The 15,874-nt window shown below is 41.0% G+C and overlaps 1 protein-coding gene across 5 annotated transcripts in view; it reads right to left on the bottom strand.

The window, feature by feature from the left end:
• Positions 1-1,271: 1,271 nt before the first annotated feature.
• Positions 1,272-15,874, bottom strand: part of IL1RAPL2 (interleukin 1 receptor accessory protein like 2) — a 337,388-nt gene continuing 322,785 nt past the window's right edge. For all 5 annotated transcript variants that reach the window (XM_077185966.1, XM_054641407.2, XM_077185965.1 and 2 more), the window contains 2 exons: positions 12,753-12,923; positions 1,272-4,329 (listed from right to left, as the gene is read on the bottom strand). In XM_077185966.1, the coding sequence (XP_077042081.1) occupies positions 3,632-4,329; positions 12,753-12,923 (869 nt within the window). In that variant the 3' untranslated portion in view covers positions 1,272-3,631. The remainder of the gene's footprint in view (positions 4,330-12,752; positions 12,924-15,874) is intronic.

The raw sequence follows: 15,874 nt of genomic DNA, 5'->3' as shown, positions 1-15,874 counted from the left end.
TTTGAGAGGAATGTGCCTCAAACCAGAAGTCCCCATGGTTGCAATAAGGATGTTTGCTGCTGGTGGCTTTTGTCACTGGGCAAGGCCCAGCCTGACAAGCTGGGGTGGTGACACAAGCTGCACAGTCAGGGGGGTGTCCTGGCCTCTCCCCTGATATTCCAGCTGATAAAGCCACTGTGGCTTTGGTGAGGCAGGGGAACACAAAATGCCCATATGCCCTTCTACTTCAGCTGATGAATTTCACATGATTGAGCTGGGACATTTTTGTCACCGAGGCCTGACCCAGCTGTCACTGCTGCCACACTGGAGAGCTGCTATGGAAATGATTCCCACATTGGGACAAACTCATGGCTCCTGTGCCACCCAAGTCCCACAGATGGACACATTTCACTGTTTGACAGTGATTTTCTAGACCCTTAAGTGCTCCCTATGGAAACACTTGGCCTCTTGCATGTCACAGAGGGGCTTGAGCGTGTCCAGGGAGGGACACAGAGCTGTGGAAAGGTCTGGAGCATAAATCTGAGGAGGAGCAACTGAGGGAGCTGGGGGGCTTAGTCTGGAGAAAAGGAGGCTTGGAAGGAACCTCCTCTCTCTCTCCAACTCCATGAAAGGAAGGTTTAGCCAGGTGTGGCTCAGTCTCTTCCCCTAAGTAACAAACAGCAGGACACAAAGAAATGGCCTCAAATTATGCTATGGGAGGCTTAGATTGGATTAGGAAAAAATTATTCACTGAAAGGGCTGTCAAGCACTGCCCAGGTAAGCGGTGGAGTCACCGTCCCCAGAGGCCTACAAAAAACAGGTGGCTGTGGCACCTGGGGACTTGTGTCAGTGCTGGGCTTGGCAGAGCTGGGTTAACAGCTGGTGTTGATAATTTTAGAGATCTTCCCCAACCTAAACAATTCCATGATTCTGTACTGGGTCACACAAACTGAGTCAACAAGAGGCCCCCAAGCTCAGTCCCCACCCCACACTAAAAGCACAGGGGCACAGGCAGGTCTGATTCATGTATATATTGTTGTAGTACTCAACATACACTCAGAAATCTTAAAGCAGATTGTGACTTGGGATCTATAACTAAAGATATTGATACACAGACACTCAGTGTGCTTTTGCAAAAGGACTGAAAACCTGTTCTTTTCATGTTTCCTCAATACAAAGATGACTGCATTTTGCTTTAGTACAACTACTGCTCTGAGACATATTATCATTGGGTAAATGAATTTGCTACCAATATTAAATCCTTGTAAATAAAAGAAGCAGACCAACCTGCATATGTTTTTTTCTTTTCTTTCTTTTTTTTGAGTTTGCATGCTTAATACAGAACTAGCAGGTTTAAAATCTCACTGAACATTCTATGTGAATTAATCAGATTCTAGAGTAATGTGGGAAGGAAAATAATGAAAAGTACAGCTTTTCATTTAAACATATGCAGCTCTTTTCATGCAGGGTTTTCATTTAGGATTTTTTTCCATTTTTTAAAATTACACTTTGCATTAAAGAACATAGCCAGTGTAAACACAGTCTGTAACACTTATAAAACAGTGCAAATTTTGTAAATTTTTGGGAGGAAGTTGAAATACATATATTTGTAATGGAGGTAAAATCGCTTTCTTTCTCAGTAGAAAAATACATCTATTAAACACCTATGTTTGGAACTTAACTTCACAAAAGAGCAAGTTATAGTTCTATACTGTGTAATAAATTAATATCTTTTCTAGATTTTCACTTTCAGTGTTAGTGTCAAATGCATAATAATATTAGAAAAAAATGAGAGAAACATGTATTATTTTGAACCTAATGAAAAATCTTACAGACAATGACTGGTGAAGGACGGCACAGAATAAAGAACTGGGGAAAGAAGCAATGGAAAAATACTGACCTCTATGAATTATTGCACATTTGAGATCATTTTCATGGCCTTTGGGCCAATTCTGGATACTTTTAAGTCTTAGGTCAGTGTTTGTTTCCATTTGACTGTAGGGTACAATTTAGGAACCACTGCAAAATGTCAAGGATTTACTGAATTTGTTTGCTGATGAAACCACAGGCAGCTGAGTGCAGAGTGCTAACTTTTATTCATGCAATCAAAGAGAAAAAATGCTAAAGACATACTGAAGCACAGGCAAGGTTGCCTGCCTTAAAAATATTTTTGGGAACTTGCTCCAGCAAATGTTATTGAGACAAAACTCTCATGTCTGCTGTGCTTTCATTAGAGCCATGCCAAAACCTGCAAAACTGGCTTTTGCCTTCATTATTTAGAGCTTTTGCCTTTAATACAGTTGTCTCCATGGCCTAACTCTGCAACCCTTACCCAGCTGAGTGTGGAAATCTCCATGAAACACCCTGGTACTGGCAGAGCAGCAATCCCTCATGCTAAGCACCTGTGGAACAATTCTCATCCACCAGCAGCAGGAATGCTGAATGACAGGATCTTATTTGACTGATGGGATCACTCACACAAGTGTGAAATGCAAGACCTTGCCAGTTGCTGAAAAATATCACTTTTCACCAGTTACACAGAGAGTAGAAATATTCCTGCTTCTGCCATATTTAAAAGGTAAATAAATTGGCAGGTAGATAAAGAAGAGAGAAAACTGTTTCAGGTGATTATCACTGCAACAGAAGTCAGACTTACTAGTAAATCTGAATAATTCAGCACTTAATCTCTGAATATTGCTGTAGTTTTCTATTGCTGATGTTCTCACAAAAAAAGGTTAATTTCAAATTGTAACTACTGGTTTTGGAAAAAAAAATCCTACATAAAATTACTTTACTACAAATCTTAGATCTTAAGAAATTTCAGATTAATGAATTGGCCAATAGACAGCTAAGTTTATACTTGAACTGTTTGGAAAAAGTCATTAAAAATCTGAAAAAAAATTGTGAAACAATCTATAGTTGAGAGAAAAATTGTTTAAAATCCTCTTAAACATCTTCCAGTATTCTAGTAAGTTGTTTAATAAAACCACATTGCTAACCATTGACTAGGAATAGAACATACCTCAATAATAAAATGAAGAGATGCTGATGGGAGCAGGTGATTTATTTTGTAACTGTTACTATGCACTTTATTGATAAAGCTTTGTCTGCATTGTTTCAGCTGGGCATCTTCTAAGAAGTATTTGCAAGACAATGGTACCAGGAAGGTTTCCTTCTCCTTCCTTTTCAAGATGATTCACCCTTTGTGGTCTGTGCAGGAGATATTAATTTTTGTAGCATGATTAGAATTTCAAACTGTACTGTAGTCTATATGAAAAACCCAACAACTTCTGTGTATTTCAAATACTGTTACTTAAATATGCATGGATGTTGGAGATTGTACACAGTGACCTTTTATCTGTCCCAGATTGTAAACCTACCGTGAAGTGACGGGATGCGTTTTTCTCTCCCCCCTCCTTTTTAAAGAAGCAATAAAACTGTACATTAAAAGACAGGAAGGACATTACTGAGTTACAAAAGAATGCCCCCTTCGTCAATAATTTGTAAATGTAAACAAAAAAGTTCAAGTAGAAAAGCAAACAAGTGTGCTGCTGCTTCGAATATGTTTTCTCACCCCATGCGGGTAGGGCAAAGTTCTCTACAGGCGTCTCTTCATGGTGGCCATGAAGCATCTCCAAAGAGCCCTGACGTTCTACCAGATATCACTGGTGAAGCTGAGCTCCTTGGCCGACAAAGGTAGCAAGGGGCTGTTCCTGTGGAACTCCTGGGGGTCCTTGACGGCGTTGTTGAGAGGTAGCTGTCCGTTGAGGAGCGCCAGGGGGATGTTACAGTACGTGTGGTGGTTGCTGACGGAGGCCAGGGGCAGCGTGGCCGCCGACACGTCGCACTCGTAGCCGCGGCAGAAGTGCCGGCTGTGCACGGAGTCTGCCTGCTGGAAACCGCCCAGGCCTGCCCGCGACTCCACCAGCGTGGCAGAGGTGCCCGTGACGGCGAGAGAGGGCACAGTCTGCAGGTCTCCAAAGAGGCCCTGCTCTGCAGAATCCAGGACCTGATGCCGAGACACCACCTCCTTTTTCTTCCCTGGCATTTCAAAGACTAGGCGCTTCCAAAACTTAGAGTTCAGTTTGCTGCTTTTTGGTCCTTTCCACTTGACCACTGAGAGAAGTTTGATGGTGTGCTTTAATGATTCCACTTCGTGATAATTCACCTTCCCTTTTAATTCAGTACACTCAATCAAAATAACTTTGATTTCTCCACTGACTAGCATGTTATGAAGTCTGTTTTCCATCTCAAAAATACTCCATCCTCTCCTGAGAACATAGTCTGGAGTTAACACGATAATGAGTCTTCTGCTTTGCTCAACACATCTTGTGAGATCTTCAATGTAGGCTACAAATTATAGAAAGAGAGAAAGAGTAAAGAATAAAGAAGTCTATTGTATTAAAACATCAGGCTTGCAATCAAGAATAACAAAATCCTGCACTTTACTGATCCACACCATTTAAAATAATGGGCATTTCAATATACTCCAACAAAAATAGATTGTGTATCACAAAATATTTCTATTTATGGAGTACACATAGGAAATTCCTTAATAACACCCTCCATCCTTTGCTATTTTCCCCTGTTCATTGCAGCAGGACGACATTTACAGAACACCCTTCCTGTGTAGGTGCATTAGTGAATACACACAGTTCACTTAGTGAAAAAAATATAGGTCGAAATCAATGCAATGTTTGTGTAAATTCTAACATTAACATTGGTTATGATTAACACTGTGCTGAGGGAAGCAGGCTCTGGGGAGTGGTTCCCGTGTTCCAGATGCAAAGACATGAGGGTGCTGCAGGGTGTATGAACCATAACTTGCAAAAGCTCAAAAAGAAATGAATCCTCATCACATGCAGAACTTGTGCTATTGCATAGAAGCATCATGGTAGCTTTTTCTTCTTTAGGTATTGACCACAAAAGCATAAGAACATTCTTTGTGGCTCAGTGGTCTATGTTAAGATCACAAACCTGTGCTTCTATGTACCCCAAGGTATTAACAGAGACTTCACAAGTGACAGGAACAAATGGAAAATTTAAACATATTGGAAGTATTTATTTGTTGAGACATCAGTGACAAAGAAAATAGTAGAATTCTTTTATTCATGCATGCCAAGTAGTTGCAAATGATCAGTGTAAGCAGAAATGCCAGTCCCATCAGCAGCTCCATGATGCCAGTTTACTGAACTTCAAAATGTTTGTAAAGTTGAACTTTGATCCCTGAGTTTCACTTATCCCAGGGATGGTAGGGAAGAGAAGCCAAATACACTGGTCTAACATGGAACAGGATGGGAAAGAGATCTACTTACAGACCTGATCAAAAACCCATTCAAATGAACAGACTTCATTCAACAAACTTCAATGGGTTTTAGGTCAAGACCAGAAAAATTAAATCCCTTGAAGAAAACCACTAAAGGCAGAAAATGTTCATTGGTTGCACAGCATTACAACTGCAAGCTTTGAGACAGGATATCTTTGTGTTTTTAAACTACAGGAACCTCTTGACCATGCTACTGGGAATGTGCTGCCTGACCACAGAGGAGAAGCACGTGTCAGAAATGAAGACTTGGACACAAGAGCTGCACAGAACAGATCTTTACTCAGCACAGGGCAGGACCTCTCTTACACATCTGCCCTCTAGCAAGAACAATAATTACAAATAACATCATTAATCAACATCTGTTACTGCAAGACTCATTTTATAGTCCCAGGCACCATACCACAGCATGCTTATTCACACTACTTCCAGTAAAGTAAATTGCTACAAAATAGGCCAACAGGAACATTCTAAAATAGCTTATTTTCATGAGACTGAAGGCATAGTTAGCATCAAATCTGCCTTTACCAATGTTTTATTTCACCACTTAGCAGCAAGAAGAATTTCTTTCACAAATGGAAAAAAGAGGCAATTGCAAACATCCCACAGACACACAAAAATTTAAGACATACACATACATTACAAATGTCTATGCAACAATCCTGACTTTTAGTTAATGGTTTATGACTTTTTAATCATGCAGCATTTACAGTTGTTTTTGTTTTTTTGTTTCTTGAAATACTTTATGAGAAAACCCCCACCATTGTTCTGTGTAAAATAGTTACTCATTAATGAAAAAAAATTCAACATTAAAATCCATGGGAGAGGCAGTGGAGCGGGCAGAGAATCAGCAACAATGAGAAAATGATAAGCAGAACTGGTGAAACAAAACTTAAGGAAAGGTAGAAATGTTCAATACAATGGAAAGATATTATCCCAATGTATCAACAGCTCAGACTCTTCATTTTCTTCCTTTCTTTCTGCTCCCAAAAAGAAAGAATTTAGGTGGGAAGCTTCATCATTAGAGGTTGAATCTGCAAGATACAGTAAAACAACAAACTATCATGCATCTTTCCTGAGACATATTCATCCCTCCTCCAAACACTCAGAACACTGCTATGCACAAGACAATTCCCTGCAGGACACAATACTGGGCAGTACCATATGTCCAGGGTAGAGCTGAGCATGGCCATGCATATCCTAATGCATCCAATTGAGAAAAAATACAAACCAACAAAACAAATTAAAAAAATCACTCCACTTTCATCTCTTCAAATATCCAGCACCAATCTTTGCAGTAGTGACACCCACCATAGCAATCAAAGAGTTGTCAGCCTTTGCCTTGGGCAAACAGGGTGGAAAGAAGATGGGAGAAATTCCCTATTTTCTTGGGTGGACATTCCTCTCCTCTGTGCTTCTCATGTCTCTTTTGGATGCCCACCTGCCTTACTGGGTCTTGCTACAGGTCAGAGCTCTGTCCTCAGCTGAGGAATGAACGCCTTCACAAATGGTCTTGAGGTGATCCCTCAAATTCCATGTTTGGAGCTGGTCACTGGTGGGCATGGCCAATGAACAGGGGACTTCTGGTGCACTGAGGGTAAAGTACACTGAGCTACAAGAAACTGGAACCCCAAACTTCCAGCCATCTGGTCCAGAAGTACTTAGTACTCCCACTAACTCCAGCTTGGGACTACTACTAAAGGCAGGTGACAATTTTCCTGGAGCCTGTGGCTCCATTGGATGCACTCTACAAGATGTCCAATTTGCACCACTTGAACATTTCTGTGAAGAAAAGCATGGGGAGACAGATTCCTGTCCCTGGAATTTCCAGCTTTATTTCTCCCAGTGGTACCAATCTGACTGCATAAACCTCTGAGTTGCTACATCATCTGCTCTCCTTTTACTTTAGAATTAGAGACTTCCCAAAATCCTGCAGGTTCAGTTGTCTGTCTCAAATGTTCACTCCATTAGAAGGTACTGAATCCAAGCAATCTATATTGCAATGTGGGATGGAGAAAGTGTTGCTTTCACCTTTCCAGCAAGCTAAGAAATTATTGTCAGGCAATGGCTCCATTTCATTTGCAAGAAAAAAACTGAATAGGGACTTCAGGAATAATGTCACCAACCAGTATCAACTGTAAAGCTCCAGACCAACATATTTCCATCAGATAAATGTAATTTCGCTGTAACTTCGCTTTTGCTGCAGGAGGTGCCAACTTCAATGACATTTCATTGTAAGGGGAGTAAAAAACATTGTCTTGGTGAAGTCTGTATGGAACTATTCACTTTTAAGTCCCAGGGATTGTATTTTATCATAAATTAGAATGTAAAACTATGATGTCAGTGTTAGATCAAACCCACTTGGTTTTTACTGAAAAAACACATTTTAAATTTGGCCATTTTTCCCTCTCCTTGAAACACTATTTTGCATTATGGTACAAAACTCTTCCCAAAATGTTAGCAATTCCCAAAGGTAAAAAAAAAAATATATAAAAAAAAAATTATATTGTAAGTTGTTTTGTCAGTAACTTACTTGCATCATGTTCAATGCAATGCCCAAGGAGGAATGGACAGTAAGAAGTGTTATACTCAAATCCAAACACTGTCTTAGTCTTGCCAGAAAATGGCAAGCAAATCTGTCTTGACAGCAAGTATATGCTCACCAAACACTGTCTACATGTACCAATGCTAAACTGGAGTTTGAAGCACTGAAGAAGAGAATTTCAAGAAATGCATCCCATTTGCAAATAAATAATATGTAACTGTCTATGGAATCCTTAATGAGCTGCATTAACCACAGGCTGGAAGGAAACCTAATATGCAAGCAGACTAGGAGCAAGGAAATTAATGAACACTATGGGCACAGAGTTGCTTACACAAAGAAATGACTGACTAACCAGATTCAGATGATTTGCAGGAGTTGAGGGAGAAGGAGAAAAACACTAGAAATCACATAAAATCGTATGGATATTTTTGGGAAACATGGTTTGCAGCACTACGAGAACCAAAGAGTTTCCACCATCAAACCCATGCTGGTTGGTTCCTGGCACTCTGAAAATAACCAGCCTTTCTGTGTTTGGCAGTGTGACCATCACTTGAGAAAGTTATTTACAGAAGAGTAATTCAATCCTGGTTTCCTAGCTGAATAGTTCCCAAACCCTGAGTCTGATTACTTTATTATAACATCAGTGATTTTGTGTCTTGCTTTTCCTATTTATTAAATATATTTTGCTTCTCTAAGCTTGGACCAGAACAGCTGAAACACAAAGCAGAGTAATGGTCCTTTCCCAGACAGAGGCTAATCCCAGGACGAGCTGAGGGACAGCTGATGAGTTTAACATAAAGAAACAAATAATGCAGATTAGTGCACTACAGGACAGGCAGCCCTTCTGCCTTTTGTCCATATTTATTCTTCTTTCAGCTGACATGTGTGTATATCCCCACTACCCTCACCCATGCCTGACATTAAAAGTAAGATTCATACAGAGCAGACAACCAGGGACTCCTGAAAGGAGTTTGTGGGGCTGGATACCAAAGAAATGGTGTCCTATACTTAACTAAGGCTCCATGGGAGCCCCAGACACATGGTCCAACCAGGCTTTCTTCATGCAGGAGCCCAGGAAGCTGGAATTCCCCAGGCATAAACCACACAGATGGGCAGACAAAACCACAAAGTGCCAGAACTCCAATATTGACTGTCGTGTGCTTTTTATCACATGATGTTGACACTCTCCCCTTGTGCTGAGAACTTCTCATTTTCAGGTAAATAAATATTTTATTCCATCACCATTCTTTTCATTGCCTAATCTTCATACCCTGGGCTGAGCTGGAGTGAATTGTTGGTGTTTTTTCAATCCTGTCAAGACCAAATGCACAATTGCTTAGAGAACACCTAGAAGATGCTCTAATAGATATGTATTGCTGGTATTAAAAGTCTAACTTGACAATTTTTACCTCTTCACTTTCAGCTTTTAAAATAATTTGCAGAAACCATGTACCTTCCTCTGATGTAGTCCTGATTTTAGAAGAGTGAAGTGCAAACAGATATTTTTCACTGAAGGCATCATCCTTGGAAAGACAAAAAATGGCTCAGGTGAAAACATAACTCATCCTGTTAACCCCCTGCCAACTACGCAATCTCCTCAGGTCTTCTAACCCTGAATTGAAAAATCTTACAGAGCTTAAATGTTTGTTGTGGGAAGAGGTTTGTAAAAAGAGCCCTGAAAATGGACAGGGTGAAAATAATGAGAACTACTCAGGAATTCAGTAAGAAGTGCAAGTGCATCTCAGGGATCCCAGTCTCCTTGTGCAGGGTAACTTGTCCAATTTCACCTAAGTTACCTGGCAGGGAGGTGTGTGTGCTGTCAGCTTTGACAGAATGAAAAACACTCATTCTGCTAAGACCAAAGAGTATTCTTTAAGAAAGAATAGCTGCTACAGTACTTCCCATAACATGCACCTCAGTTCCAGGGTTACAAACTCGGTCTCCATTGCCATGTCTCCCTGCTGGGTCACCAGTCTTGCCTCCTGTGGCTGTGTGGGATTCTGTTCCATCTTGCCAGCTCAGGGATCCATCCATGCTGCTCTCAGGCAGCACCAAGAGTCATCACAAAGGTCCCTGCTGGCCAGGTGTGACGGGCATTGCTGAGGCCATTGACATCCTTCATGGTGCTTCTCCCTCCCACTGGGACAAAATGCTCTATTGGGGTAAAATTTGTATCCCAGCAGGGCTCAGAACCAACACCTACTGCAAAACATGACTCAGCCCCATCTGACCTGAACCCTGGGATCTGCTTCCCCGTGGTGAAGAGGTGGCCTCAGTGCCCACAGCCAGCACCTCTGTCCTCCTGGGGACAGCAACAGTCCATGGGCATCCCTGAAGCAGACGCAGAGCTGAAAGCAGGGCTTGGACGTGTCCCAGCCACAGCACATCTGGCTGTAATCGCTCCCTCTGCTGCACAGGGACAAACAGAGCCCATCACAGCTTTCCCCCAGAGGTTAGCAATGAGCCAGCTGGACAAAAACACAATCAAACTTGTCCCTGAATTTTCACCAAGTCAGCTTTTTAGGCTGTTTGCAGAACTGTGCAAGAAAATTAATGAAATAGTATTTGACAAATCTATTTTTTGCCTGCTCTCAAATGCAGGGAGCAGCTGTAGGAGCTGCTGCATGCCAAGAAGGAAGCGAATGGTGCACACCCTCCCGTGGCAGCTCCTCACAACTGCAGGGATTGCAGGAAGCACCAGCCGTACACAGCTCCTGGCTGCGCTGGGGGGGACACACGCCAAGGTACACAGGATACAGAGGGACACACATCAGAGCAGAGAGTGGGAAATGATTACATTGATCAAAGTAATTTACCCTGAAAGATGAGGAAGTGAACATGTGAGAAGAGATATTTCCTAAAATAAAATGATAGCTGTGATCAACCCCCCATTCTTCTACAGAAATCTACCCTGGAGAGTTATATATTTTGTCACATCTGCCACTCTTTGAGACAGTCACTCTAAACCATGCAATGTTTTCCTCTGAAGTTTCCAGCAGGCCCATTCCACATTACACTGCCCTCACTAAGCACTGCAAGTCCTTGTGAGAGTGGTGAGGATTAGGCAGAAGACAGGCACATTCCATTACTCCAGGAGAACTCACAAATGCAGGAGGCTGAGTCTTCCCTCCTTCCCCATCCCCTCACCCTCCCTCTAGCCCCTCTTGAAATAAAGTGCTTTCCCCCATATCTTTTTCAAAGCTAAAGCATGCAAATCACACTCATTTCAGCTCCACATTTGATTCTGCCTTGTCATTATGTCTGATTAGGCGTTCTTGAAGCTCCATGTGTTAGAATCAGGCCTTTTCATAACACTGAAGAAGTGAGTTTGAGAGGAAAGAAGAAGGATTAAATCTGTGAATGTTCATAAATGAGAACTGACATTTTCAGGTACCCTACATTTTCAGGAGAGGTTTAATGAATACCCAAAGTGATGGCAAGTGTTTGCTGAGTGCCTTGCTGACAAAAATAGACAAAAATAAAATACCATGCTGGCTGGAACAACAATTGGAAAAAAGAATTTCATTTCAGATTAATGTGTGCTTCAGCATAGTTATTATTGAAGAGTTAACTTTATACTTCTTAATTCACTTACAGAATTGGTATGTGTAACTCTGCTATATCGTTGGATATGAAACAACTAGTTACAACAATTCTGTGGTTTTTACCACAGAAAGATGTATTTCCTCTGATTAATATTGAAAAATTTTATAAAATTTGCTTGTACTCTGAGAAATAAGAAACCTATAAGCCAAGTCCCCTTTCTGTAATTTCTCACTATGGGAGAAAAACTTACACCTTGCAGGGGCAAAAAGAAAAAGTGAGTCAGCTCTAAACTAAGAGCTGAAAATGCATGTGATAAATTCAAGCCCCTGTACAGGTTTTTCATGATCTCTGGTGAAGCTCTGACTCCTCTTTCCCAGTGCTAAAGGGTTCAGAGCTCTGTTTCCAATGCTCTCAAAGGTCAGAGAAGAAACAGGCTCTGACTCCTGGGTCAGGCACTTGGCACAGTGAGGCAGCAGTTCCAAGTTTTTGGCAGGCAGGTTGTAATGCAGCTATGCTCCAGCTATTCCATGTTTGGAGACATCTGCTCCACTACAGCCATTGCTTTGTTCTCTTGTTCACATTTCCTACACAGTAGCACATACAGAGAGAAGTTCATGTTCTCTTCTATTGCTTTTATGAAAGTGATTTGGAGATGGAATTTATATTAAAAAAAAAAAAGGCTGATTTTTCACAAGGGTAGCTCTTCAAATAAATGTGATATTAAAGCAAACATATTGTGCATTCAAAATTCATCAACACAATGGATATGATTTGTGGTCTTTTGGATTTGCTCAAAAATGAGTCTGGTAGAAGAAATGCCATTAACTACAACTAGGAAAGCATTAACCTTTGGTGAGGCATCCAAAGGTGCTGCTGAATCTTATGAGACTCCCAAGTTAAGGAAAACCCCAAAAGACAATAGAGATGATTTTTACTAGTAAAGCTGCTGCAGAGAAAACAACTACTCACTGAAAAAACAAATAATTCCATTTTCAATCATGTAACAGAGATGATAAAATCCTTTTAGAAAGTTTCCTGCTTAGTTACCTGTGTTTGATGTAGACATTTTGGACTTGGTAATGCTTGCAGTGCTGCAGCCTTCCCTGTAGGAAGGCTGGCAAATTGATTGCCAATCAATGATTTGCCAATCAATGGCAAATTGATTTCAGTGGAAATTCCCTCTGATTTCAGTGGTGCAGGAACAAGCTCTAACAGAGAATTCAGATTTGCAGTGCTGAGGAAACTTTTCCAGTCTTTGCAACCGCTTCCCAAGGTTTTCCACATCTGGTACTTATCACACAGTGCAGGCCTTTGTGACACATCAGACAGAAATTAAACTGAAAGGTCAGAAATACTTACTTCCACTAGGGATCAGGTCCCTATCTGGAATGAAGAGTTTATATCCATAGCGCTTTTCTAGAACATCTGGCAGAATTTCAAGTGCAAACTGCTCCTCTTCATTATTATCACGATCCAACGCATCAGGATCCACTTTGGTGTATGAAAGATAAGCATCATATTCTTTGTTGTCTGTAAGAAAACAAATCATGTTCAGCCTGCTGTTTGCAAGGACACTCTGGGAAACACAGGAGAGTACTGGGAAATTGTATTATTCCTTGAAAACACCAAGCATTTCCCAACAAAATGGGGACTTTTCAGAGGAACATATAATCTGGCTTCCAGGCAGAAATCTCATGGATCCTTTCAGTTTTCTTCTGCATGCTGAGCAGTAACTCTGCTCCATGTGGTCAGACATGTGCCACAGCTGAAAACATCATGGGCAAAATTGTCATACAAATACTAAAAAGTGGAAACTTTTATTTTAAGCCTTTACATATTTGTAATGCAATTCTTTCAACTTCTATTCCTCAAGAGTTCTAGGAGTATATTAAAGTTTTCAGCTTGGAAAAGTTTTGAGCCCAGAAAGTTTTGAGCAAGGAAAATTTCCTTCCATAAGTAATTGTGAGAAAAGACATGATTAATTCAAACAAATACTGACTATTCAGAAAACAATGCCAAATACAAACAGGTCAGAGCATTTTTTTTTCAGAAAATCCCATAGTTTTAAAAATCAATATTATAATTTTGGATCACAATCCACTTGATCCAGAAGGTTTTAAATACTTGGGGATCACATTATAAGAGAGACAAATGACTGTCATAAAGGGCAACATTCCTTCTCCTCCTCCTGCCCAGCACTGGGGCTTGTCTCCAGCTCTGCTTCTGAAACATGGAGCTAAGAGCTCATGAGTGTGCCAGGAACAGAAGTGGTGCCACCACAGAGCTGGGGACCCATGCTGGGATCAGACTGTCTTAGTGACATTTCTCTTTGTGTTCCTCTGCAGTAATGGAAAACAGTTTATTGAAAAAGTCAACCTTCAGCAATTCAGCCTCTAGGGAAGAGCCCAGCTGCCATTATTTACAGAAAATGAAAAATCAAATAGTTAATGTTGTGAGAAGAAAACTGCGTGAATGGAGGGTTTCTGAGTACCAATTATCTGTAAAGAATAGTGCACATGAAAGATAATTAAAACAGTTAAAATTCCTCAATATATTCTGATAAAAAGAACAAATACCTAATAATAATAAAATATGTCTCTTGATGACCTTGAACTGATGGTTACTTATAATTCCTGACACACAGCCAGACCCATGAGGGTCAGAGCTGTAGTCAAAGCATGTGAATAATTACATATTTGTAAAAGGCAATTTGCCGAGTGCCACCGTGGCTGTAGGGGACGATGGAAGATGTCCACCTGGCTTGCTGACATTCCTCTGAAGTCAACAGGCCAGCCAGCTTTGGTGGCCTATCCAAAACCTGCCTCCCTGTCCATGAGGAAGCCTGCCAAAACCTTTTAAGAGATGCCAGTGATCCTGGAGGCAGCATCCCTGCACAGTCCGGGAGCTGCAGAGCACCAGGGTCCCTGAGCCCCTGGCCAGCCAGCCCAGCCCACAGTGGCAGCCAGCAGGAGGCTGACAGAGCAGCTCCCTCGGGCTGCTGGCAGCTCATGCAGTGCTGCTACAGCTCCACAGCCCCTGCTGGCTGCCCACGAGCTCTGTGTACCAGGGCAGAGAAGGAGGAGCTGCCCACACTCACCCACTGCTGGCTCTGGGAGCAGCACTATTTGGAGCCATTTCCTAAATGGATCCTTTAATCCTCAGTGGCATCGTCTCTAAAAGCAATGCTACACACAACACAGGAAGTGAGTGTGTCCAACATTGCTTACGTGGAGTATTTTTAGAAATAGGAATAAAGCAGATCTGTTGAGTTCCAAATCTTTTATAAAGAAATACACATACAAGTGGAAAATGACCCTGTGATTGCATCCATACAGCTGAGTGCTCATAGGAGCTCTGTATGCTTCCCCTATATGAGAAGAAACAAACATCCCCATATATGCTTTGACTTCTGTAACATTCTGCCTCCATCTGCCATCCTGCAGGATCAGAACAGGACACAAAGCTGTGAAAAGTCTACAATTATGCACTGGAAAAAGAAAAGGTTGTTTTCAAAATTTATAGGCAGACAAAAACCCCTATGTACTCATGGGGCTTCCTCTATAAACAATGAGAAAATAATATTGTTTCATAAATTAAAAAGTGATTGAAACAAGTATTTTTTATATGAGTAAAAATGCAGCAGTTTCATGCTGAAAACACAGGATAAACAAACTGAAGCAGGCTGGAGGAAGCTACCATTTTTGGTTGGTGTGAAGCAGGGATATTATGTTGGTGTAATCCCAAGGTGTTTCAGGTAAAGTATTTCTCAAACCACATAATCTCACCCTTCCCTTTGTCCTAGGTACCAGTATAAATATTGTGCAGTATTGTAGAGTATGGAAAAAGCATAATTTTTTTTTTTTTCCCAGTCATGAAGGATTGAGGAAGAGCAATTTTCCTGATCCCTATTTCTGCTATTTATCACAGAATCACAAAGTATTCTGAGCTGGAAAGGACCCACAAGGATGACCCTTTCTCTTTCTAAAGTTCCCAAGATGTCATTCCATCCATTCTCCAAGACTCCTGTGGATTTCATCACAGTGGAGCCTTTTCCCACCATATCTGCCCATTGTGAAACAGAAACATTTATCACTGAGATAACAGAAATGCCAATTGCAGGAAGCAACATGTCTGTGCAACTGCACATTGTTTTGGCACTATGGAAAATGTGTTCCCTGCTCTCTTTTCAAACACATTAGAGTTTCTGGATGTACCATTCCAGAGCCTGTGTGACTGCTCAGTGTTGCAGTGGGCTATGGCAAGCACCTGTACTTGAATACTGCACTTTGTCTCCTTAGCAGATACTACTTAGATGCATATTAATAGCATATTAATTATAAAATAAGTGTTAAGAACATAGTAATAGGATTTAAAGACTGGGATTTAGTTTACAGGGCTTACACCAACTTCATAGGAGAAGAATGTTCTATATTCAGAAGAATTAAAGCTTCAATTTAAAAATACAAGCTTAGCTTTAGGCA

Source organism: Agelaius phoeniceus, chromosome 14 (assembly GCF_051311805.1).
Source record: "Agelaius phoeniceus isolate bAgePho1 chromosome 14, bAgePho1.hap1, whole genome shotgun sequence".
NCBI classification, from domain to species: Eukaryota; Metazoa; Chordata; class Aves; order Passeriformes; family Icteridae; genus Agelaius; species Agelaius phoeniceus.
This window is presented reverse-complemented; position numbering and strand designations above follow the sequence as displayed.